This window comes from Eptesicus fuscus, chromosome 8 (genome assembly GCF_027574615.1).
Source record: "Eptesicus fuscus isolate TK198812 chromosome 8, DD_ASM_mEF_20220401, whole genome shotgun sequence".
In the NCBI taxonomy this organism is placed as follows: domain Eukaryota; kingdom Metazoa; phylum Chordata; class Mammalia; order Chiroptera; family Vespertilionidae; genus Eptesicus; species Eptesicus fuscus.
The window spans coordinates 30230143-30257056 of NC_072480.1; the positions used below are offsets into that span (position 1 = coordinate 30230143).

The 26914-nt window shown below is 36.5% G+C and overlaps 1 protein-coding gene across 1 annotated transcript in view; it reads left to right on the forward strand.

Annotated features, from left to right (window-relative positions):
* Positions 1-26914, forward strand: part of TDRD3 (tudor domain containing 3) — a 203917-nt gene that overhangs the window by 173462 nt on the left and 3541 nt on the right. The window contains exon 13 of the mRNA XM_008145523.3: positions 25508-25633. Coding sequence (XP_008143745.3) covers positions 25508-25624 — 117 coding nt within the window. The 3' untranslated portion in view covers positions 25625-25633. The remainder of the gene's footprint in view (positions 1-25507; positions 25634-26914) is intronic.

The window sequence follows — 26914 nt, forward strand, 5'->3', positions numbered from 1 at the left end:
TTTTATTTCCTTTCAGGTCCCACTTTCCCTTTCCTAAAGTCGGGGATTGTGAACCTTGTTGGTGAAGGACTAAAATTTGATTGCATACCATAGTTGTCCATTCTCCTTTTTAATCTTACATGGTCATCTGTGTGTCTATATTTAGTACTATTTTTCTATATTCATACTTTCTGTCATCTTATTTATTAGTTATCTCTCTCTGTTTTTATTCTATTTCCTGAACATCATTGTGGGGCTTTTTTTTGTGTGTGTGGTTTTTGTTTTGTTTTTTTTTTTTGCTTCATTTTCTTTTTACCTCTAGTGGGTGACATCTCTTGATGTATATGGACTACCCTTCCTACTGATCCTAATTTCCTGAACTTTATTGGACCTATGCTATTTATTCTAGAATAATGTGCAGTAGGCTTCACTATCACTCCTCTAGGAAAAGAGTGGAGTTGGCCTGTCTCCTTGTGAGAAACATTCTGATGTTACAGAACTTACAATTCCATTAAACTTGGAAATTACTGGGAAGAGTTTTACACCTTGGCTTGAAAAACTCCCTTAGTGGCCTGTCATTGGCTGAGAGCTCCATTCAGAAGGGAAGGAAGTGCTGCAACAGTGAGTACATTTTATTTGCCTTAAAAAGCAACAACACACATATAGTTTATCAAGAGTTAACATAACAAAGAGGTTACAGTTAAGCAGCTTTGATCATCATAAGAATATAAAAATCATTACTTTTTTGGACATATTTTTCCATGCCTTGTCTATCTAGCTCAGGGCTTTGTAAAGTCTTCTGAGAACATTTTGAAAAATGCTTGGTTAAAAAAGTTAAGTATGCTTTTGATTCCAGAAATAGATTAATATGTATTTTAAATCTCTGAGAGAGATATATAGTGTATATTGCTTCACAGACTTATTTGTTCATGGAACTCTTTTTTTTTTTTTTTTTCCTATATAGAACCTGTTATAGAAAATCTACCAGGGGTACTTCAGAAAGTCTTATCTATCTTCTTTCTAGTTTTCAAATGTTCCATCTTTAAAATAGGGTGAAGATTTATCTGTAAAATATATAGTTTTAGATGTTCCAAACTTCTTATTAATGACATAATAATGTCTTTTATGTTATAAATAGAGACTAAATACTAGTATATGAAGTTAATTTCTCATCAAACATGTCCCAAGAGTCTTTACCTTTCTGTGAATAGAGGACAAAATATATTCCTGAAATTTAATGTCCCTTCTGAGAACTTTTGCTACTAGTAATAGTGTTTTATTACAGAAACATAAAATTAAGATTTTATCTTACATGTCATTATACACAACTCACTAGTCTTTTCATTTTAACTTAACTCTAATTCTGGAAACTTTGTATGTATTAACTTTTAGAAATAGGCCTTTATGAAGACTCCCATCATAGCTTTTATAATATTGCTGCCCTCTTCTGAAATTCTCACCTCATAACCCACAGGGTATTTATATGGTCCAGCAATAAGACATTTTCATCATTTGTGGTTTTGTAGTTGTTATGCTCCAATAATCTAGTCTAAGACAAAATCTGAAATCCCTTTTTCTATTAAGCTGGCATTGACTACTAAATCAAAAGAAAGTATCAAAGCAAGTTAATTCTTCTGGGTATGTGGGCATTCTTAAATGAGGAAAAAAACTCCGAGAAGACCAAAAATACTATTTTATTTCATCATTAGCTCTTTTATTAATAGACTAGTGTATTCTGAGCCTTATTTTAATTTGTTAAAGATCTCCTAGAAAACAAATTCCTATACTTACCTTCTCTGGATCTCCTGTTCTTGTTTTCCTGGCAAAATAAAAGTTGTTATGTGACTTAACAGTTGTTAAGTCAAATGAATTGATAATCTTGGATCTAATTCTGGAGTTTACTTGAGAATTCTGGAGGGGGAAAACATTCTTATTTTAAGAAGCATGTCCTCTCCAAACACTTATAATTATAAACACGGGCAGAATTTATGGCTGGATAATAGCCAGTGAAAGTACAAAGAAGCTCTCTAAATAAGCAGTAGATAAATACTATAAGTACCATCTCTTTTAGTGCTTGAGAGAATCAGAATTTTAAGTGAGCACATGAACTGGTTTGGTAGCAGAAACAGTGGAAGAGGGTCAGTAATTAATGAATGATAGATGTAGTCCTGGTGGTCACCATTAGTACTGAAGAGTTCTTCAGATAGCAAACTCTAGTATGGCAGTTTAATATGATAGTTTTTCAACAGATATTTTTTAAAGCTTTTTGTAACAAAGCTACTTTGGAAAATAGATTGGCCTATATACCCAAGGAATTAAAAGGATATAAGAGAAGTAGAAGATATATTTTCTTCCTTCTAGAAACCACCTAATCCTTATCAATAAGGCCTCCATGAGACTGTGGTGGTTCCAGTCTGGGAACTATTGTTGGTGAGCTTTTTGATACAGTTTTATTATGCATGTTGAGTGAATGTGATAGTGTGAGGGAAGTAAGTGGGAAAGGCTAACATTGACTTTTCAAAACTAGTATTAACTTTAACAACCTTTTATTGGCATTTTTGTCTTGCCTAAAGTATGCTCATTTTCCCCAGATCATGTGATTAGGAAATTAGGGTAAAGCATTTTGGTTACACTTAACAACAAGCTTATTATACAAAGTACAATATTAGAAGTCAATTTAATTCCTTTTCTGTATGGCACATATTCTAACATTTATGGACTTGTATTTTTTTAAATGTTGGTAACCATTTTTTGTACCATTTGATGAGTTATTTACAAGAATATAAAGAGCATTTTATCTTGAAAAGATTTAAGTAAATAATCCTTAAATAATGTGGGGGAAAGTACACTAATATATTGTTTCTTCCTAAGGTGATCAGATAATGTAAATTTTATTATTAGGTATTCCTGAATTTGAACATCAGTACCTAAAGAATGTAGACTTAATTAGATTTTTTAAATATAGAATTAAAATCTTAAAGGGAAAAGGGAGACATATCAAAAGTTTGTATTAGTCCTTATTCAAAAATCTTTATCTGTTCTAGGTAAACTCTTTCTTCTATTTTTCCCCCCTTCTCTGCCTTTCTTCTTATTATCTAGGTTGCTTTTCTTTTTCCTTTTTCTCTTTTATTTGATTTTATTTTTTGTCAGTTTACCTTCTATTCGTTGTAAAGTTTTCAATAGGCTTTTAGCTATAGTTAGACATGTCCCACCCCAGATAGAATGAATGCTTAAATGAAGTCTGGTTAAACAGAGCATCTTTTAAAGTTCAGAACTCTAAAAGCCTCTAAAAGCTTTTGGTAGAAATAAGTTGATATTCTGCTTGATCTTTTATATGCCCTGATTAGTGTTAATGCTTACTTAGCACTTGGCCCTATTGATAGTAGTTCTCATAAGTGGAAAGACTATTAGAGACTGAGAAATATTGGAACTGATTACAAAAAGATCTAGAAATGATAAAATTGCTGGTCATATGCTCAGTCCACTTAAATTGTATCCTCATATTCTTAGGAAATAAGCAAAAACAAGAAAAAAATTCTCATTAAACTTAGTTAAGATGAGAAATTAAAATATATAATTCCCTAAGGAAAATTAAGGAACTGTTCAAGAAACTAGAGACTGGAAACTCTAAATTTTATTATAGAAAATGAATCATAGATGGTTACATTAAAAGCATTCTAGCCCTGGCTAGTATGATTCTGTGCACAGAGCATTGGGCTGCTCACCAAAAGGTCTCAGATTTGATTCCCAGTGAAGGGCACGTACTTGGGTTACAGGTCCAATCCCTGGCCTTGGTAGGGGTGCATGCAGGAGGCAGCCCATCGATGTGTCTCTCTCACATCGATGTTTTTCTCTCTCTCTCCTTCCTTCTCCCTTCTTCCCTTCCATTCTTTCTAAAATAATCAATGGAAAAAGTATCCTCAGGTGAGGATTAACAAAAAACAAAAAAAAAGCATTTTAGATATAATTTAGAAATAAATATAAGATTTACATCTCAAAAAAGACATCTCAAGAAGATGCATAAATTTTCCTTTAACTTGTTGAAAATACTTAAAATTGGCTATGAAAAGACTGATTTTTCTGTCCATTTTAATGATTATAATAGCTTTAATGAAAATAATCACTGAGGGAAGATGATTTAGATAGAAAAAAAGGCCACAGAATAGGTTAAAGGTTAGATTTAGTATTTGGTTCTTAGACATTTTTCAAGATAATTTTTTTAATAGTATAATTTCAAAGTTTTACCTGAAACTCTGAAAAAATATTTTTAAACTGCTTAAAGTAATACCAATTATAAAAACAAGTTTAACTTTCTGAAATTAGAAATATTATGCTTTGAGGTTCCAATAAATTTCACATAAATGGCAAAGTACAGCCAGAATACTCTGGCATTGTTTACTACTTACTGCCATTCTTGGGCCCAAGGCTGAGAAACATTTTCAGATTCTGTGTGCTGTATCCTGAAAGAATTTGATGAAAGGGGTCACTGAGAGAGTTAAATGTCGGATCTGCTTGGCCTTTGAAAGAAGGGGAGAGGGCAGGGCTGGTCTTGGGCAATTACTTCCCCCTCCTTTTTGCCCTGCTTCAGCTCCAGCGGAGCTGGACATGCACAGGAGGAATCAGAAGAACCGGGTCGAGTCCTGGCTCTGCCACTTACTACCTGTTTGACTTTGGGTAAGTTACTTAATATCTCTGGTCTCAGTTTCAGTACAGGGTTGTTGTGAGGATTAAGGAATATGATTGGTAGATATGTGCTTTGTAAACTCCTAAGGTCTATAAAAACATAAATTTTTATGACCTCTTTCTTCCCTATTTTCAGTAGTCTAGTGTCCTTAGCTACGCATATTTAAAGCAACCCAAAATGACTTAACTCATTTTGCTTACCTCTGTGCCCTCTCCATATAGGAATTCTTATTTCTATTCTTTGCATGCTTTAGAGTTAAGTATTTCAAGACTGTAAAACCAGGCTGGTAATTTAATCATCACTGTAGACTGTGTGTGTGTGTGTGTGTGTGTGTGTGTGTGTGTGTGTGTGTGTGTGTGTGTTTACTGTTACCCCTTCACACCCTCACCTTTCTTCTTTAATCTCAGAATTACATAACTAGAAATATCAAAGAATATCTGATTCATGGAAATTTAGACAATGTTGGGGAGAAGGATTTGGGGCAGAGGGAAGTGTCTTAAATCCAGATCACTTCTCCATTAGTTAGTAAGGTTGACTGGAGAAATGATGGTGCCTCAAGTCCTTTCTTCTCTCAGAAAGGAGATGGCAATAGATCAGAGTTAAAAGTTTTTCAGCAGTCTCACTGAAAACCTAGATTCTTAGCTGGAGGAATAGTCATGGAGAGAAAAGACTAAATATTTGGTGGCCATTTCTGTGAATACTATCTGACCTGACCTCGTTTTTGATTCTCAGTAAAGTAAGTTCTAGCCCACCCTCAGCCAAACTAAATTTACAGTGTTTTATTATCTTTACTGGGTGCTAAGTTTATAGCGGCTGAGTGGAGCTAAGAAAGAAAGAACACTTGCCTTCTGGATCACATCTGGTGTCAGACCCAGGGACCTTTATGAGGGCATAAGAAGAGTTTATAGCTTTACTTGGTCCAACTCCTCCCTCCCCGCCCTCCTCCCATACTATAAGAATGCTTCATCTGACTAAGTCTAAGTAATAGTAATAATAGCCACTTACATGAACTGCTTGCCATTAATGCCTAATTACCATGGAGCACAATAACCGTTACTCATGTCATGATTGAATTAACTTTCTTAAAGCTTTTCTTTTTTATTTTATTTTTACAGCCTTGAACCATTGACTTATGCTCAGTATGGTTTCTTGCTGAAGTAGCAGTGTCATCTTTCTTAACTAAAAATTAGAGAGAAGTATTGAACTCTGGTAGTAATCAAATGCAAATTTGAAACAATTAAGTACAGTGTTAAGTTTGTGCATTAATGGAGGGAAATTATATGGTAATGCTTATGCTGGCCAAGATGCAGTGGTATGAGTACTCTTACACATTGCTAATGGCAGTGTAAATTGGTGTGATGCTTCCAGTTTTTTTCCAAGCCTTAAGTGTTCATACCCTTTAAACCAATAATCCCATAGTTGTTCATCTCTCCTAAGGAAAGAGCAAAGAAAATAAGTGAATTGCTGAGAAATTATTACTGCAGCATTATTATAATAATAAAAAGCTAGGAGCTACCTAAATGCCCACCAATAAGAGAATGGTAAAATAAATTATCATCCATCTGTGGGTGAAATGTTATACAGCTGTGATAAAAATCATTATGAAGGATGTAATATGGGAAATATTTATAAGTGAATAAAAGCTGTTTATAGATTTGAACAAAATTATACTCAGGGTAGTGGTTGTCTTGGAATAGTAGAGTTATGTATAATCTCTGTATGGTATATATACACATATGTTTTTTCAATTTTCTAAACTTTCTGTAATTGTATTATATATTTTATTTGAAAAAGAAAAAAAACACATATGTTTTTTCAATTTTCTAAACTTTCTGTAATTGTATTATATATTTTATTTGAAAAAAAAAACCAAGCAAAATAAATTAGCAAGAAGAAATTTGATCATTAGTAGGGAAATCCCTAAAATTTGCGAAAAGAATTTGTAAACATGGGAGTTTAAAAAATAAGATAAATAAAAACATCACTTACCCCTAAAATTTGCGAAAAGAATTTGTAAACATGGGAGTTTAAAAAATAAGATAAATAAAAACATCACTTATCAATTTCTAATTTTGCCTTCAGTGAAGTTAACAGCAACATGATTATGGTTTTTCGTAATAAAATGTCACCATCCTTAAACTTGTTTCTGTCTTTAATTAGTAAATGAAATACCTGTACAACTAAACCAATAGATCTACCTTTACAAAGTCTTACCATGTATTTTCACTCTATCCATGCTATCTACTTCCCAGTTTCCTTGCAAAATTCTTACTGATACTGTCCCCAAAACACTTATACACCTTCACAATTCAGTCTCTCAAAAGTGCTTTCAAATGCAAAGCAAATTACATTGCTTATATGGAATGTTTATTTAATCTGTACTTAACCTATCATTAATAATTTAAGAGTGTTAGTATGCAATTATGATATCTTATTAGATTTTTTATCCTTGTTTTAGTTTTTGATGTAGTATTAGACTAAGTGTAAAGTTAAATTTTTATATTTGACGTTTTCTGTTAACTTATAATTTCAAATGTGTATTAATCTATTTCTAAAAATTTTGAACATTTATTATGTGGCTTTATCTCTCCATCCAGCAATGTTGGCACAACACACTTCCTTAGAATGTTTATGTGCTAGACCAGGCGTCCTCAAACTACGGCCCACGGGCCACATGCGGGTGTTTTTGCTGTTTTGTTTTTTTACTTCAAAATAAAATATGTGCAGTGTGCATAGGAATTTGTTCATAGTTTTTTTTAAACTATAGTCCGGCCCTTCAACGGTCTGAGGGACAGTGAACTGGCCCCCTGTTTAAAAAGTTTGAGGACCCCTGTGCTAGACGATAGGAATGCCCAGATGAGAGTCTCTATCCTCAAGGAGTCAAATTCTAACAGAGGAGCCCCAAAAGTCATCCAGCATCAGTTCATTGTAAACAGAACACAGACAGAGGGTACCTATAATCAGGAGCAGACAGGGCAGGAGCAGGGGCGACCTTTACTATCCCATTATCATATATCAATGCACCATCACAAAAATTCTCTCTCCACTTTGCCCTGCTTTATTTTCTACATATCCTGTTCCTGCCTCCAGCCCCTCAGGGAAATCAATATGAGAACAGAGATTTTGTCTCAGCTAATACTTCAGCCTTCAGATCAGTATCTGAAACAAGGTGCTTTCAATAAATATTTGTTAAATACGAAAGAGGTTTAATGTGAGTCTTGAAAGTCTTGAAGAGCAGTTAAGACATAGCTTGGGGGTGGAAAAGGGAAGAAAGTGAGAGAACAGAGAAGGCAGGAAAAGTCTAGGAGGGCATGGTAAGGTAAGGTATTTGGGCAGCAGAATAATTTAGGTGTAGCAAATGTCAGTGGATGAGGACGAAAAGGCAGGTGGGGTCAAAGGATGAAGGAAGAGTCAGGCAGGTTATGGTAAATAGTTTAAATTTTATCCCTCAGAATAGGGACAAGGAAGGATAATAGGCAGGGGAGTGTTGTGATGTGATCTTTGCTTTAAGAGATTATTGCCTGTAGTATAGAAAACAGGCTTCAGTGGAAACAGAGAGCAGGGAGACCAATATTACAATAATTAAAGCAAGAGATGAGGACTTAAGAGTCATCAGAGCTAGGCTCAAGCATAAGGGTGCCATTGCCTTGAAAAAGTGTGTAAAAAGAGATAAGAAAAGGACTGGGATTAGATTAATGGGGACTTTCATGATTGAAGGGTGGGAGGGGCCATTGTGGTGTTGTCTAGGAGGACAAGAGCTTGGGCAGTGGGGAGGGGTGCTGAATCTATAATATAAAATGTTGGAAAGGTTAAAGAAGATAAGGATTGAACAGTGCCTGTTGGATTTGACAATCAGCAGGTGGCAGATAACTGTAGAATGGTGGGTGTGTGAGACACTTGTAGTTTCTTGAGAGTAAGTGGGAAGTAAGAAAATGAAATGTAGGCTATTTTTAAGATCTTGGTTGTAAAGATAAAGATGATAGAAGATATAAATAAAGGCTAAAGGAGTTCAGGGTACAAACCCAGTCACATTTACATCAAATGCACAGTGAAGCAAAGAGAGGAGAGGGTGTAAAAATAGGAGTAAGAATTAAAAAAAAAAAATCGGGCCATAGATAGTGGTTCATAATCACCTGTGACTTTGGGTGTGTTGAGGGACACTAGAGAGGGGAGAGGCAGTAAGTAAATACAGGTGTGGGTGAGGGTAAGTTGTTGGGTTTCAGGTTAGGAAGTTGAATAATTCTGTACTAATGAAATCTCTGTGAAGATAAAGCAGGTTATTTGTTGAAAGTAATAAGGTCAAGAATAGGAGAGGAATTTTCAAGAGATATGTAAAGATTTAGAAACTGTGCAGGAGAGTGGTAGAAGAAGCTGACCAAGGATGTATTTATTTTCACAGCAAAGTTTTCAACCCTTAGAAAAATCATGCACAAAGCATTCTGTGACAGTTCATTCTCAGTTTCTAGTCTTTTAGTAGCTGCAAGAAAAGTTGAAGTGGATGTACAGGTGAAAAGAATTTCTGTTTTTATTCAGAAGCTAGCAGTTAACCACTCAGCCAGTTTTTTTTTTTAATATATTTTATTGATTTTTTACAGAGAGGAAGGGAGAGGGATAGAGAGCTAGAAACATCGATGAGAGAGAAACATTGATCAGCTGCTTCCTGCACACCCTCTACTGGGGATGTGCCCGCAACCAAGGCACATGCCCTTGACCGGAATCGAACCTGGGACCCTTGAGTCCGCAGGCCGACGCTCTATCCACTGTGCCAAACCGGTTAGGGCAACCACTCAGCCAGTTTTAAGTGGAGGTTCTCTTAAGGGACCTGATGCTTGAAAGCCCACATAGTCACAGTGACTATATTATTGCTCTGAAACCTCACAGATTCAGTATTGGAAAGGGCCCTGTTTGAGGCTTTTGCTAGTAACATTAATATAATCCTAGGAATGTTACATCCACAAAGTTTCAGGCCTTCTTGAGCTCATCTTCATGCCTGGTAGTGATATAATAAATGAATGAATATGTTAAACTGCTGTTCGGTCTCATAAGACTTAACCTATCTATTTACTTGTCCATCTATTAACTAACCCATTCAGAGAGAGATGTTTTCCTAACATGGACACAGCTTTAAGTGAGGAAAACAATTTTGAATGCTCATCATAATTGTTGAATGACAATTACAGAAAGTTGTCCACCACTCATTAGCAATGGAATTAAAAAACAAAATCTAAATAAGAAACCAAGTAATCCTGTTAAGAACATATACTCTTTCACAATCATAGAGTTAATTTATCAGCGACCATGGAATATTCTTGTTCTATCATTGAAGAGGATGACCCATCATAGGCATGTGATCCCTTTCTAATTGCTACCAACCCAAAATAGTGATAAAGGTCCTAAAAGGAGCCTAAACAACTTACACTCTCATTAAGACAGCTTAGAAGAAGTCTCTCTCAAAGTTTATGCCACTGAATGTGATAACATTCATTAAACAGAGAAACAAATAATATGAGGTTTATCAAATTATGAATAAACATCCCTTATTTAAAATACATTATACGTTCTTAGGTAAATGTAGGACCTTGCCAATTAATTATACAAAATGGAATTATTTGTATTCATCTAAGTCTTGGAACATGTAATAATGTTAAAAATATGGTGGGAAAATACTTGTATTGGTGAATTTTACCAGTTTATTATACTTTCCTTCTCAGTAATCATGTTCTCAGAGGAATTAACTCTCCGTGTTGTAGATGCTAAAGGGAGGGACTTTAACTCAGATGAGTTTTATAAAGGAGATTACTGCATTTGGTAAGCTGGCAGGAGTTGTCTCAGTAAAGAAGATTGCCTCTGGGTTCCTTTCTTCAATGGAAGGAAAATGAACATGTTGCTAATTGACCAGATTCTCAGCTTCGCTTTTGTGTTACATTGTAAAATCACTTTGCAAAGTGCCACATAAAAGCTCGTTTAGCATTGTGTGCTAGGTTCTCAACCCCTATAACTCACTGGGATGATACACTAGTCAAATTGCTAGACTCACACCAATAAAAGAAAAACTGGTATGTGTTGTATGTGGCATTACAAAAAAATAGAACTTTACATTTGTGAAGTAGTAATAATACCTTATTTTATTACTTAACTTTGTACCCAACATTATTCTATGTTCTCAACATTAATTCATTTAAAGTTTATAGCTGCTTATTGATAGTGTAGCCATTTCAGGGTGGATAGCATTGTGGGTAATTTGTGTTTTACAGTAAGAACTATAGCATCTAAATGATATATCCACTTTGTGTTATTAATTTTATGATCCATTTAACATGTAAATGAGATGGAAAGCACTTGATTTTTATGTTTATATAATCCTTTTAAGAGTTTAACATTATTAGTCTGATTCTCTCCTTTAACCTTTGCATTTATTGGGATGCGTGGAAAGAACATGGACTTTAGAGTCCAATATAACCTGGGCAAGATATATAATATTTTTTAACCTCAGTTTTGTTTTCTTTAAAAAACAGCAATAAAAATATGCAATCTCATAGGGTTATTGTAAGGAACATAGTAGCTACTCAATAAACACTTTGTTCGGTCATTAAATGATTGAAATGCCTGGCACACAGGTTCTTAATTCCATTTCTTTTGTTTTCCTTTAAGACTGTGGAAGTAGCCTCCCTATGTTCACTTTCTCAAAGTCATGCTTGTTGACTCTGGATTATAGCAGTCACTACTAGTTGAAACTTCCGAATCAGAAGGTTTGGGTATCTGTACCAAATTATCCCTCATGGAGGAAACCCAAACTGCTTCTTTGTACTGTCTTTATCATTATTCCTTTTCCCTTTACATTTCCCATGAAAATGTTCTATTTGAATGTTACTAGTATAATGAACTTCTTTATCAGGATTCTTAAAATGTAGCTCTAATGTAAAAATCCACAAATCTTTTTATAAGTAAGCTAGTTTTTCTCACAAAATGAAAGAACCATGTTCCTTTAAGCTAATAGTATTGCCTGCAAAGTTATAAAAATTTCCATCGCTTTCTTTATGAAAAATCAATTTTCTTTACATTTTGAATTCCTGTGGTTTGACAGCCTTCATAAATCGGCGACTTCCGTCCCAACTCTGACACAGAGCTCTTCAGCCATCCTGCTGTCTGTGTACTTGCTACCTGACACTGACAGGAGTCTCGTCTAAATCGTGCCACGCATAAATCAGTGTTTAACGCTGGGCAGGCTTTGCCTCCTCATTGCAGTTCAGCTTTTAAAAGACTGTCATGCTCTTATTCATAGATGACAAAATTGGAATTTGGTGTGTGTCATACATTTAATACTCTGGAGGAATTTATAAACTGTTGAGAGTACCATAAACTTTTCTGGTCTTATTGGTTACTCATTAAGCCTTAATTACTAATCCTCAGTTTTACAGATTCCTGTACAATATAGACATTGTTACTGTTTACTATCCCTTCCCTCTAGCCCAAGTATCTATTTGTCATACTTTTTTATTTTAATAAGCAGCTTATTTTGGGGAGAAGGAGGTTGGAGGGAGAAGAGTTTTAAATTGCATATAGGAATACACTTTAAATAATCTTATGGATAAATTTAGAATTTAAAAAAAATTGATTATTTTACCATAATACTTTTTAGAAAGGTACATATTTATTAAATATTTGAAAAAACTGGAGGAAATCTTTTGGCTATATAGTACAGAAACTTCAAACCTTCCTTATTTGTTCTTGCTGTTACTGTTCGAACAATGGCTGAATGGAGGAGAAATAGCTTCATTCTTGAACCATAAGAAGAACATAATACATGTTTAATAGGAACAAACATTTATCATATTCTTCCTTTGTCTAAAATGATGAGCAGATTACTCTCCAAAGACTGTATTATCAGTTCCCCCAACCTCTAATGATATCTCCCATATTTCAGATGTGGAATTACAGGTGACTAAAACATAGTTCCTGAATTTCAGTGAACCTAGAAATAGCATTATTACAGCTAAGTATACTATGTTTAATAGTCTTAATTAAATCAAGTGGTATGTATTATCTAATTTTCTTTTACCTAAGTTGATGGAAATAAGTTTGTCTCCCTTATTAAGCTTCAAGAAAATCTTTGTGATACTTCTTCTTTCTTCAACCATCCAACCATCAAAAAGTATTGAGAAGTTCTCCTAACCTTGGAAAGAGAATGATTTTTTTAAAGAGCTAACTCCTTATGTCTTGGACATTTTGAAATTTCAACATGAGGGAAAAAATTCATAAATTTAAGCATACAACAGTAATTTATATTTAGATTACAACAAGATTACAAATTATATGTGTACTGAGTGACTTATTTTTTTGTTGTTGTTTTGTTTATCTTCACCCAAGGATATTTTTCCATCGATTTTCAGAGAGACTGACAGGGAGGGAAAGAGAGAGAGAAACATTGATGTGAGAGAGAGACACATCGATTGGTTGCCTCCTGGATGTGGCCTGACCGGGGGCAGGGATCAAACCTGCAACCCAGGTATATGCCCTTGACCAGGAATAAAATGCGACCCTTTAGTCCGTGGGCTGATACTCTAACCATAGAGCAACACTGGCCAGGGCTGTACTGACTTATTAAGTTAAAGTGGAATAAATGGTTGAGAATGTGAAGATGGGAGTATTTTCTGTTCAAAACTGGTTATAATTGGAACACATATCGTACCAGGCACCATGTATAACCCTTGACCTGCATTAACTGAAAAAATTTTTAGTATTCCCATTTTACACACAAGGAAAACTACAAATACAGATTCAGAATCATTAAATAACTTGCCTAAAATCATCAAGCCAGTGGGCTGCAGAATCGGAGTCACTAATACCATAGTGTGTGATCTGACACTTTACCTATAAATGGAGATACATGGTACCAACCTACTTGAGGATTTTGTGGCGGGTTAATAAAAAAATGTATAAAAAATGTTCAGTCTAGGAGTAAGCTTGTGTTCAATATGTGATATACTGTTTTGATAACATGTCTTCCAACCATTAGTTCATTCAATCTTAGTTCTCAGGAATTTAGAGAATTTTATATTGTGAAGTGAAGATGTATATGAATAGAGGTATCAGCTAATATTTTTCAAGGGGCTAGAAAGAAAGTATTTTACATAGGGAAGAAAAACCAACCTCTTCTTTAACCTTCTATTGCTAAAAGAGTTTAATTTTATACTGAGACTCTTTTCATCTTCTAAATTTCACTGGGATCTGCTTTCAAGATTAAACTACATTTTAGCCATCCATCTAGATGTTATCCTTTTAAATGGTAGTCCTCTAATTTCTACTATGCAAATATAAAAATATAAATATATATATATAAAGGCCTAAGTGACCGGCCGACTGTTCGGCCAGTCACTATGACGCACTCTGACCACCAGGGGCAGACGCTCAACGTAGGAGCTGCTCCCTGGTGGTCATTGTGCTCCCATAGTGGGAGCACCGGTTAACTGACAGCTGTGGCAGCGTGAGCCTCTCCTGTGGACACTCCCCCTGCACGCCCTTTCCCCATCCAGACCCAGACAGGGATCGGGACGGGCATCGGGACTGACTGGGCGCAAGCCCGTGGCTGCTTCTCAGTCATGGGTGTGCCGGTGTCGCTCTAGGACGGGTGCGGAGACTGCAGTGAAGTGGCAGTGAGCCTACCGAGCAGCAGCAGTGGCAGCAGGCACAGCAGGGCCAGGATGAGCGGGATTGGCGTGGCGCCCAGCCCAGGCTCGGGCTCCTCCCCAGCCGTCTGCTGCTTCATGCACTACTACATCCCTCGGGGGATGTTGGACTGTCAGTTTTGGCCTGATCCCCACAGGCCATGTGGGAGGACCCCACTAGTGCACGAATCCGTGCACCGAACCTCTAGTAAGTAAGTAAATAAGTAAATAAATGCTAACAGATCATCAAAATAACTCGTCAGAAACTGACTTCATGTCAGATAGTTATTCAGAATACTATGGCTAATGATTATACAGTGCCAAAATGATAAATTTTAATAACGTATGGGCTTTAATTGTGGTTAAATTTAAAACTTTATATTGGGAAAATAATTCTCTTTAAATAAAGGATGAAAGCCCAGCCAGTGTGGTTCAGTGGTTGAACATCAACCTATGAACCAATAGGTCATGGTTAGATTTCCTGTCAGGGCACATGCTTGAGTTGCGAGCTCGATCCCCAGTAGGGGGTGTGCAGGCACAGCAGATCAATGATTCTCTCTCATCATTGATTTTTTTTATCTCTTTCTCCCTCTCCCTTCCTCTCTGAAATCAATAAAAGTATATTAGACCTGGGAGTAGGATGAAATACTAGACCTGGGAGTAGGATGTAGGGGTTTTGCTTAATGACAAGCACAATATGAGCATGCAGTGACTGAGCAGCAGCTAGAAACATTAAAGCAAGGCGAGATTGCACTGACAGATTGATGCAGAGTTTGTTTCTCATGGGAAATAATAGTACTATGTTCTAAGCAGACCATACTTGAAATATTCTGAATACTAGGTTATATAGAATAGTGATCATCCTACCTAATAATAGACAAATATGCAAATTGACCGTACCTTCGCTATGCCCGCGATTGGCCAGGAGGTGCGGGGGGGGTGGGACTCGGGGTGGCCGGGGTAGCCAATTGGGCCGGTGGGACACTGAGCTCGCGTCGCCAGCAGCGGCTCGAGCTCAGCGTCTGCGCCATGGCTGTGCTGCGGCACAGAAGGGGCCTCTGGGGCAGTGAGCTCACGTCCCACCGCGGACCATCAAAAGCAGGGGAGCTGGGTGCCTGTCCGCTCAGGCACTAGGCCTTTCAGAAGCCTCCGCGGCGCCGGAGGCTTCTGAAAGGCGTAGTGTCTGAGCGGACAGGCACCCAGCTCCCCCCCTAAATGTGCATGATTCAATCATGCACTGGGCCTCTAGTTAAAATATATAAAGGAAAAGATGATCAAGATGATGAGGGATTCTGGAAATAATGGTGTTTGACAAATGATTCCAGGAACTGAGTCTAAGTCTAAAAAATGGAAGACTAAAAAAAGGTGTATAATACTTGTTTTAAAATAATTTAACCCTTTGCACTTGCTTGCTTTTTTCTCGATTCCTTTATTATAATGCTAACCGTCTCGAGTCACACTCGACATCCGAGTGCAAAAGTTAAAATATTTTATATGGCAAAGGAAACAGGCTCAACTAGGAAATGTGGGTAGAAGTTCCAGGATGCAGGTTTGCACTTTGTAGTAAAGGTTACAGAGCAGTGGAGTTGGCCACTTGAGGAAGCCCGTGCTCCCTTCGTCAGTTAGTTGAAGGCAAGGAGCCAGAACCATCCACCAGCTGTGTGCGATGTGGTGGATGAATTTCGCACCGCAGAGAAGATCAGATCATTGACTCCTGGAGTACCTCACATTTCTAAAACTATGGCTGTATTAACTAGCCTGATAATTGACAAGGGTTCTTAAACATCTGTTATCTTTATGTTTAACTACAGAGAAATAATTTTAGTTCATTATGCAGACGTCGTCAGTATGGGTTGTTGGGTATGAATGAGATTTAAATGTGAAAATGTTCGTTACTTTGGGCCACTATCTGCTTTTTTATTCTGTCTAAATTTTTTATTCTTTTCCTGTCAGTGCTATGTTTAACTTTCACCAAGGGGGTGAAAACATCAGCAAATGATTTTATTACTGTATTATTAGGTGTTGTGATTTTTTTCTTATAGTTATATAAAGCATGTCAAGTCATGTCTCCCCTCCCCACTCCAACTCTCAATACTTTTTAGTGGCAAAGATCTGTCCTGTGTTTTATCAATTTGACATGGAGATTTGTCCTAATTTTTTTCTTACATCTGTATTTCAGGTCACTATAGCATGCCATAACTATTTGCCTCAGGTGGTCAGTTATATAAAATACATTGGGCTGAATGCTTTAGAATGAAAATTGCTATATCATTACTGGCATTATGATATAGTAATTATTACTTTCAGAGAAAGAATTAGTTAAACCATCTTATATTAGCCTACCAATTTAAGATGTAAGAATGATATAACTTATGAAAGTGAAATGATTAACCACTTGTGATTACTGCTCATATGTCTTAACCATAAAATATACTAAAATATATTTTCCCAATTAGCATACTGGAGAAAGCAGTTTCTTTTGCAAAGATAAGGGATAGACATTGATCTTAAAACATCAACAGGCATAGATAGACATTTTTCATTATTGATCATCATTGCTACACCTTCACTTTTCATGTAGTGTTTCTAACTGGTTTCACTGCATTTACTAAAATTTTAAGGGTGGTCTAAAGGCACGATTTTTCAAACAAGTTAATCATGTTAATATATTTTTACCTTTCTCTTAAAATATTGAGATTTTATGCAAATAGGATCTATACATTTTGATCGATTGTTTTCAGTAATACTTCTTTGCTAATTTTCTCCCTCTTTCTGTTCTGTTTGCCCTTTTACTTTTTAATCAAAAAGAAGAAGACTACCTCCCAAAAGAAACAAAATCAGTGGTAACAATAGAATTATTTATAATATGAAATGATTAGTGTTTGTGTAGAGAGAGGGTTTTTTTAATTTCTGAAAAAATAAAAAGAAAGCAGGTAGCAAGAATCGTTCTTCTTGCATTGGCTCTTTCAATTTCCTCAGTGGCTTTTCCACTTTCCTTATCTGCCCAAAGTGGTTTGAGGAATATTCTCATAACACACTTCCTGATTTTTAGCAAAATCTCTAAGTCTAGATAGTTTAATTGAGGTGGGCATGTATATTTTATTTTTAAAGAGTTACTTAATTCAGAATAATGGGCAACATAGATGACTTATTTGCTAACTCTTTATAAATATTATCTATATATATAAAAAAGCCTAAGCGACTGTCTGACTGTCCAACCGGTAACTATGATGCGCAATGACCACCAGGGGGCAGATGGTCCGACCGGTAGCTATGACACATACTGACCACCAGGGGGCATATGCTCAACACAGGAGCTTCTGAGCTTCGGTGACTTAGCAACTGCGGTCCTCGGGTAACACACCCGGAACCAGAGAGGAAGGAGCCCGATTCCCGGGTGCATCACCCGAGAACTGCCCTCTCACAATCCAGGACCCCTCGGGGGATGTCGGAGAGCCAGTTTTGGCCCTATCCCCGCAGGCCAGGCCGAGGGACCCACTGGTGCACGAATCCATGCACTGAGCCTCTAGTTTTATATAATTTTCCTTGTAAACCTATGAAAAAGCAGACAGAAGTTAAGGAAGTGGTGGATCTAAGATCCAACTTAGAGACTGAGGATTTATTATTTTTTTAAATATATTTTTATTGATTTCAGAGAGAAAGGGAGAGGGAGAGATAGAAACATCAATGATGAGAGAGAATCATTGATTGGCTGCCTCCTGCATGCCCCCTACCGGGGATTGAGCCTGAAACCCAGGCATGTGCTCTTGAACAGAATTGAACCCAGAACCCTTCAGTCCACAGGCCGACGCTCTATCCACTGAGCCAAATCAGTTAGGGCATGACTGAGGAATTAAATGCCAATGCCATGATTAAGTATCTCTCAAGGAAATCTTTGAGTAGAGTGGGATCTTTACAAGCAGGAATATTCTCCCTAATTTGACTTCTAAACAAGCTTTTGAAATCTATTTAACCTTTAGTTAAAATTGGCAGTGAGAGTTACACATTTTATAAGTCATATATTCATCCTTTGGACTTCACTGTGGTATTTCAATGAAGAGGATACCATTAAATGAAGTTTATACTAGCCTCAGGGCAGGAACCATCCACTTATTTAAAATTGATCTTAAGCTAGCTATTAGAAAAAATTAAAACTATCTGAAGCAAGAAATGTTAATACACTACATACAATGCAATGGAAAGAACTTCAGAGCCAACAGCCCAGGGGTCTCACTGGGGCTTGGCCACTCACAGAGCTTTGGGGGTGTTACTCTGAGCCTTAGTTGCTTCATCTATAGAATGGTGAGATTAAGTAAATCAGTTTTGTTGCAAGGATTAAATGAGATCAAATGCAAAATACCAGGGACACAATGAAATAATCATTTCCTTTTTTCCTGTTCCAAGTTGTAAATAAACTTGGATGTGTTTTTGAATGGATGAATATATTTTTATCATTTGAAATTTGATAAAGGTGACATATTTGCTAGTCTCTTTCTTATACTGTATTCTCTTAGTTAAAATATGGAGGCAGCCTTTTGATATTTAGTTGAATTTTCTTGAGCACCTAAGCTGCCAAAAATAGCTTGTTTGTTTGTATTAAAGGGTAAACCTCAATGATGTTAGAGGAAGGACACTGGTGAATAATTCTGTATTTGCTTTTACTGTCGTTTAAACATCCAGTTTTCTTTCATGTTGAAGTTTAGCTGTCTTATTCAGGTTGTGCTTTAGTTGGCAGATCATAGAATAAAACCCTTGAGCTAGGAATTCAGATGATTTCCTAGTATCTTATAGAATCATCAACAATTTCCATTCTTATATAATTTTAGAAAACCTATTCTTTTCTAAAAAGAGACGATTGCAACCACAGTGAAATGTCCCACAGTTCTCTTGGAATTCTGCATGATACGGGAATGCAAACATTGTTACCTCAGCCAGGCATTTTGGAGCAGTTGTTTAGTAATTAGATTTTGAATCAGATTTTTTTTTCTTGAATTGGTGGTGTTTTTTATTTCTTTTCTGCCATAAATATTTGATTTAAATAAAATATTACTGGGCATGATACATATTATAGAGATATTCTTAGAGCTGCTTTGAAGGAAAGGGAGGCTATAATTCTTCATTATATTTTATTCTAAAATGATATTTTACTCAGACTTTTAACCTTTAGCTAAAACAGGCAGTGATACTGCTCACATATATATGTAAAACACACACACTTTAACCTGACCCCATCTATTTTATATTAGAATTCTGTATACAAAATTTCATTTGAAAGAAGAGTACCTACCACATTTAACTCCCAAAATGGGTAATGCTTTTTTAAGTTTACATTTGCTCAATTAGGTCCTCCCCAATTCCCCTTCCAATTCAGAAATTCATGGTTTCTCACCCTTATTACTCGAAGCATAGTGAAGGGCAGACAGGACTGTGAATCAGAAGACCTTTGTTCTAGCTAGGTGATGGTGCTAATTATTTGAGCAAATAATCGCATCTTAGTTATTTGGACTAACTGTGATTTACAAAAAGTTCCTCTTTTATACTCTGTGGTTCCAGGCATCCACAGTCCAAATTCACAGCCCAAATTATTTTGTGATAGAGTTACAAATATTGAGTTACAAATATTGAATTAGAATATATTGCTTAAACGAGGATAATTGTTAAGGATAAAAGTTAAGGTTCAGTGTTGATGCATGATTCCTATGGGCACAAATGTTATCCATTATCTTCATAGAAAATAAAGGCAGATTCACCCTTACTTTCAATTTTCAGTTACTTTAATAGAATATTAATATAATTGAATTAAAATAGATCATTTAAAAATATTTTAAGTTCCATTTTTGAGTCCATTACATTTTGTTGTTGTTGTTGTTGTTGTTGTTTAATGGGACAGAGATACTTTATTTCATTATTTGGACTGACAAAATCAAAGGTCAAAGTTTTCCAGTGGGGACCAAGAGGAAATCTTACTAGTATCCAAGGTATGATCAAAATTAAACACAACCTAGAGCCAGTTCAGAAAGCTCAGTAATCTTCAAAGCTGTTTTCACACATTAATTAATGACATTCCAAGGATGAAAGAAATTTAATTCTCATACTCTGATTATGATATTACTGATAACCACAGGAAGAATCTGAATGGATTAAGATGTGTCATTTTAATAAGGGGCAGGTCAACAAATATATCATCTCATATTAAGGATCTACCATATCATCAGCACTATACAAGGCACAAAATATCCCACTTTATTTATTTATTTATTTATTTATTTATTTTTATGATTTCAGAGAGGAAGGGAGAGAGAGAGAGAAACTGTGAGACATCTCTATCAATGATGAGAGACAATCATTAATCAGCTGCCTGCTACATACTCCCAAATGGGGACCAAGCCCGCATCCCGGGCTTGTGCCCTGACCAATCAGGAATCGAACAGTGACTTCCTAGTTCATAAGTCGACACTCAACCATTGAGCAACGCTTGCCCAGACAAAACTTTATTTTTTAAAACACTTTTAGGTTCACAGCAAAACTGAGAGGAAGGTACAGAGATCTTCAATATACCCCCTGCCCTCACACATGCATGGTCTTCCTCATTATCAACATCCCTCACTAACGTGGTACATTTGTTACCATTGATGAACCTACATTGACACAGTAAGTGATTGCCCAGACTCCACAGATTACTTTAGGGTTCATTCTTGGTACTGTACATTCTGTGGGTTTGGGAAAAGTATAATGACAGAATAGTATCCTACAAAATAGCTTCACTGCCTTAAGAATCCTCTGGGCTCTGCCTTTCATCCCTTCGTTGCCCCTAGCCCTCGGCAACCACTGATCTTTTTACTGTCCCCATAGTTGTGCCTTTATTACTTGACATTTTGTAAAAGCAGGTTTGTCTTTCAAATGATTGTTTGCTTAGGTTTTATATTAAAATTAATTCGTATTTTTTATAAATTGACTACACAGGCTGACCAGGCAGGCAAAGGGTGGCCTGGAAATTCATAGAGCAGGTGGTTTATATATGAATCACTAAAGGAGATATGTACTCATTAGTATTTCATTGTTCAAAATATCCTAAAGTTCAAGGACTCTTGTTGAGGGTATCTGGTATACATTTTATATGCTGGCTTATTTTTGTGACTACTATATAAAATATGTGAGAAGGAACTGACTTAGAGAAACTTGTTTAAATTACACACAAAATAGCTATTCAAGGACAGGTGACAGCATAAAGCAATTTTTCTAAAGTTTTTTTTTTATGAAGAGAATTACCATCTCCACTGTTCACTTTCACCAACCAAATAATCTCTCCTTGTCTCCCCATGAGGTTATGGCTGTGGGAAAATGCTGAAGAAATGGTAATTTAATATGAGGCTATTCAGTAAGTTAAGTAACTATGAACATGTAGCTGGGGCAGAGGTGAGCCGTATTTTCAGCAAAGAGAGCCCCGCACAAAAGTTCCATAGAGAGGGGTCAGCATTTAGGCCTTAGTGGCAGAAGCAAAAGAAGAAATGTCCAAGGGGAAAAGGTGGCCAGCCCAAACTTCCTGAATTTCAGAATTATTTTCCAGGCTGCCCTGGAACGTAGGAGTAGGAAGTTCTGCCGTCCTTCAATTGCCTAGCGCAGGGTTTCTCAGCCTGGGCACTACTGGCATTAGGACTGGATAGTTCTTTGTTGTGAGGCTGTCCTGTGCATTGCAGGGTGTTTAGCAGCATCCTTGGCCTCTAACCATTGGATGTAGTAACAACTTCCCCAACCCTACCCCTTCAGTTCGTAAAAACCAAAAATGTCTCCAGTCTCCCTAGTAGTTGCCAATAGCACCCCACAGATGTGACAGTCCCAAACGTTTCAACATTGCCTAATGCCCCTTGTAGTACAAAATCACTCCCAATCGAAAACCACTGATCTAACACCTTCCTTAGGGTACTGGTTTGTACACACACCTGCACTTGACCTTACTATTTGTAGAACAGAGAACTTGACCTCTAAATGTGTTTTGTACCTCCCACTGAAGTATGTTCCAGGGGCCAAGTGACTGATTTACAGTAAGCTTTTCTAACACGGCTCATTTATTAGTGAGGAATGTGTATCTGCCTGTGTTCTTACTCCAGAGACAGTGTGCACTAATGAAAGACTGAAGATGATAAGCAGGAAAGATGTGGTTGTGTCCTGCCAAACATGTTTTATACATGAAGTTGTCCGTCTCCATTTGTATTGGTGAATTTTTTTTCAAAATACCACTTCATTCATGCTTGCATTTTGTATGATTATTGCATTCTGTATCTTTTCACTAAAAGGAATAATAAACCAGTAAATATTGGCACAAAGAGAGGGAACATTTTGAACTTCAATTATTTAGTATTTTAAAACCAGTTTTTACCTGATAGTGTGGCTCAGGAGAGCAAAACTTTGAGTTCAATAAAATGGTTCTAAATCTCAAAAGCTTAGGGTGAAGATGACATTAGTCACTTCCATTTTATGAAATTTATCACAAGTTTTTAAAGATCCCTGCCTGAGTCAGAAACAAAGTGGCTGTGGTCTGGACTTTTCCTCTGATGAGCTCTGTGACTTGGGAAAATCACTCACCTCTGATGACTGGGTTTAGAGATTCCTCATCTCTCAAATCCAGGGGGCAGACTAGATGGCATCCCGGGACTGTGTCAGCTCAAACATAGTGTGAAAATTTAAAATATGCTCATGAACTAGGAAATTTGAATTCCTTTGAGTTTTAAATCTGTTACAGAGTAGTGATACCTAATGGAAGAAGATAAACTAGAAGAACAAGGTTTAAATTTCATTCAAAGATGACTCCAGATAAACTGATATATTAAATTGAGCTGTGTCATATAAATGGAAAGAGGCACTCATTCAATACTAAAACTTATTAGCTGGAGACTACAGGAGGTGGTTTTTGTGGGTAACCAGCCTTGCTGTCAACTACTCTGCTAGAGGAATATTAAAAAGTTTAAAAAGCAAGATTGTGCCTTTGACAATAATTGAAAACCAAGCTTGCAGTATCATTTTTGCTTCCATTTTGTGTAGCAAGATAGTGAAAACATCAAATAGTGTGAAGGAAATCTTATGGTCCGTCATCTCTATAAAATCATTTAATTGGCTCTGGCTAGTTTAGTCTGTAAATCTTTTAAACACAGTAGAGACAGCTTTTTAAATAGCAGTGTCATCTTTCTTATATAATCCCGCTCAGCAAATGTAGTGTCCTATCTTTAAGAGTGTATTTTATTGATAAAATGTAGATTTGTATGTTCTTTGGCCAGTTCTGCAGCTGGGTGTAGAGAAAACATTCCATCCTAATTCCTGAAATAATTACTTCATCTCTTACATTAGCAAATATATTTTTGTTCTCAGTTAGTATGCAAAGCTTCACATGTTATCATATTTCATAAAATTAAATAGCTCCTTTTCAAATTTAGCCATATTTGATAATCATCATTCAGAACAGAGACCAGAATAATAAAAACTAATTCTCTCCTTTCCTGAACACTTTTAATTTTTCTTCCTGCATTTTAATTGCTTTACTAAATTATAGACATAATATGGATGCTTCTAACCATTTTGAGATTGATTGTTAATGGAAGGGGCATAGAGAAAGGAGAGCTAATCTGGAGTTTGTCTCTAAAATATAGTTATTGAGTTATGCCAAATATAGGGTGTCCCCAAAAATATATACACATACTTTGAGTAATTATAAAGGCAGTGTTTATTAAAATACATTTCATTTTCAAAATTGAGCTTTCAGCTATTAAAGTGTGTGTGCATTTATGGGGGGACACCCTGTATTTTGTCAGATTTCTCTATTTCCTTATTTCAGGATGATCACTAATTTTTGGCCATTGGTTTATCTCTTTTACATGCATACTGAGACTTAGATTTACTAGCAATCTTTGAATAAAAGCTGAGGTTTGCCTTAGAAGTGTTAGGACAAAGTCCTACTGGTAAAGTTTACCTAGGCTTCATTGTCCTTAACATAAAAGGGAAATAGTGGCTCTTTCTTAAGAATACAGTGGAGGAAGCCTAATGAGTTCATGCCAAATACTAAATATAATTTCTAAATACTAGGATTTAATCAAATTTTCTTGGCATCTTTCTGCTCCCGTCAAGTGAGACTGTAGTAGTTGGATGGGTAAAATGTAAAGCGTAGAACTCAGTCTTTCCTATAACTTCCTCTGTTATTAATAGGGTCAAAGGAAACAATCGTTTGGGAAAGAGATTTAGAGATACAGTGAGGAGGAGAAAGAAATCGTGCATGATTTTCCAAAATCATGCAAATTATTGTGCTCCGATAATGCAGTTGGAATGGAAATTCTACTTTTGAAATAGATGTCGCTTTTTTCCATAAACAAAAGGAAGCGCCAGTGTTTTCTTGTCTCTAAAAGGGAACATACTTCACAGCTCCATTAATTTAAAAACACTGAAACAACAGGGTGGCAGCACTCAGTAAGAAACCAGTGTGGCTTTCAGCTACATTTCTGTTGCTTCTAAGTGCTTTTCAAATATTATGATTAACTATATTCTTTCTGCTTATCCTAATTTCCTGTGCTATTCCTTAAGCTGGCTGATCTACCCCCTCAGCAAGAAAGAAAATGAGAAGAAAATAGTTTATGTCTTACTGTGGTGATTGCTATGTCTTGCATGGAGCTTTCTTTATATGTAAATTGTATTGCTCTCATTCCAATCCATTATTTTTTCCTGTCTCTGGATGTAAAGTTTTTTAGCGATGGAGATTTTGTCAGATGAGGACAGACAGCTGGTGAACGTTCTGTGGCTCTTCAACCCCTTTTCCATATCTTACTAAAGTCCCTCTCCATGCTAAACACCTAGAACTATTTAGACGCCCAAATATTAAGAAAATTTCTATTATAATGCTTGGTTTTCTTTGTTTTGCCATATTGTGTCATTTGATGAGATAATCATAACATTTGGTAGAAATGGTTTCCTTTCTACAATTAAATTTGATTCTAATGTTACCACTCTACATTGTATTCTGTTACCTAGGACCAAAAGAGGCTTTTTCCTTCTCCTTGCCTCCCTCTGTTATAAAAGTTGACAGATGTGAATCATAGGCAGCTAAAGAGGGTATGTCAAAATGGGGCCATAAAATGTATTTAACGTAGGAGACTTGGAGCTATTTTGAACATGTTACATCACTATTCTTTGCAAATAGGAGGAAGAAGGAACCTATGACCAAACTATTGAGTTCCGTAGAGGAGGTGATGGCCAGCCCAGGCGGTCCACTCGGCCAACCCAGCAGTTTTACCAACCTCCCCGGGCTCGGAACTAATATGAGAAGGTAAGGTTGACATTGTAAGGTGGTTTCCATATTTAAAAAGGTGTTATTCATGCGGAATAAGTAAGTTCAATTATTAATATTTCATAACAATGTATTGGGAAAAAAACTGATGTTTTAAAACTTTCAATTATAAAGTATGTACGATTAAACCATAGTTATAAATTACTTTTCCACCAACCCTTTCTTCACCAATGCTATCCTTAATCCTCTTTTTTCTCTGTACCTACTCTCTTCTAATGGAGGTGGACAATCAGCGAAGTGCCTATAAGTTTGAAAGCAGGAAGGTGAAAGAAAACAAAGTACTGGCCGGAATAATTGAGTATATTTTTTCATTAATTTCAGTTCTTTTTAAGAAAAAATATATAATTCACTCATGATCCATTTAGACCAGGCGTCCTCAAACTATGGCCCATGGGCCACATGCGGTTGTTTTTGCCATTTTGTATTTTTTACTTCAAAATAAGATATGTGCAGTGTGCATAGGAATTTGTTCATAGTTTTTTTTTAACTATAGTCCGGCCCTCCAATGGTCTGAGGGACAGTGAACTGGCCCCCTGTTTAAAAAGTTTGAGGACCCCTGATTTAGACCACCTGCTATTCTTGCTACAGTTTGCTGTGTGGAAGGCCATCCTATATAATAAAAGCATAGTATGCAAATTGTCCCCTCGACCGAGAGTTCATCTGGGAGTTCGACCAGGGGGCAGAGCCAGCCAGGGAAAGGGAGGGAGGCCCTGGCCAGCAGCTGCTAGGGACCCTACCAGTGCATGAATTTCGTGCACTGGGTCTCTATAGTATTTCAATAAAGGTTGAGTTCAAGAAACTTATCGTTTTATGCCAAAACCGGTTTGGCTCAGTGGATAGAGCATCAGCCTGCGGACTGAAAGGTCCCAGGTTCGATTCCGGTCAAGGGCATGTACCTTGGTTGCGGGCACATCCCCAGTAGGGGTTGTGCAAGAGGCAGCTGATCGATGTTTCTATCATCGATGTTTCTAACTCTCTATCCCTCTCTCTTCCTCTCTGTGAAAAATCAATAACATATATATATATAAAAAAAAACACACACACAAAAAAAGAAACATCGTTTTAAAGGACATAGAGAAACGAGACATACAGATGAAAGGGAGCCAGTAGTCTCTGCCCAGATCATCTGATTAGTGGTTTTCAACCTGGTTATGCTTTAGAACCTGGGATCTTCTAAAAACAATACCCTGCGCCCCAACCCCAGACCATTTATTTTAGAAGTTGGGGTGATGGGGCCCAGGCATGCAAACCCCTGATCTA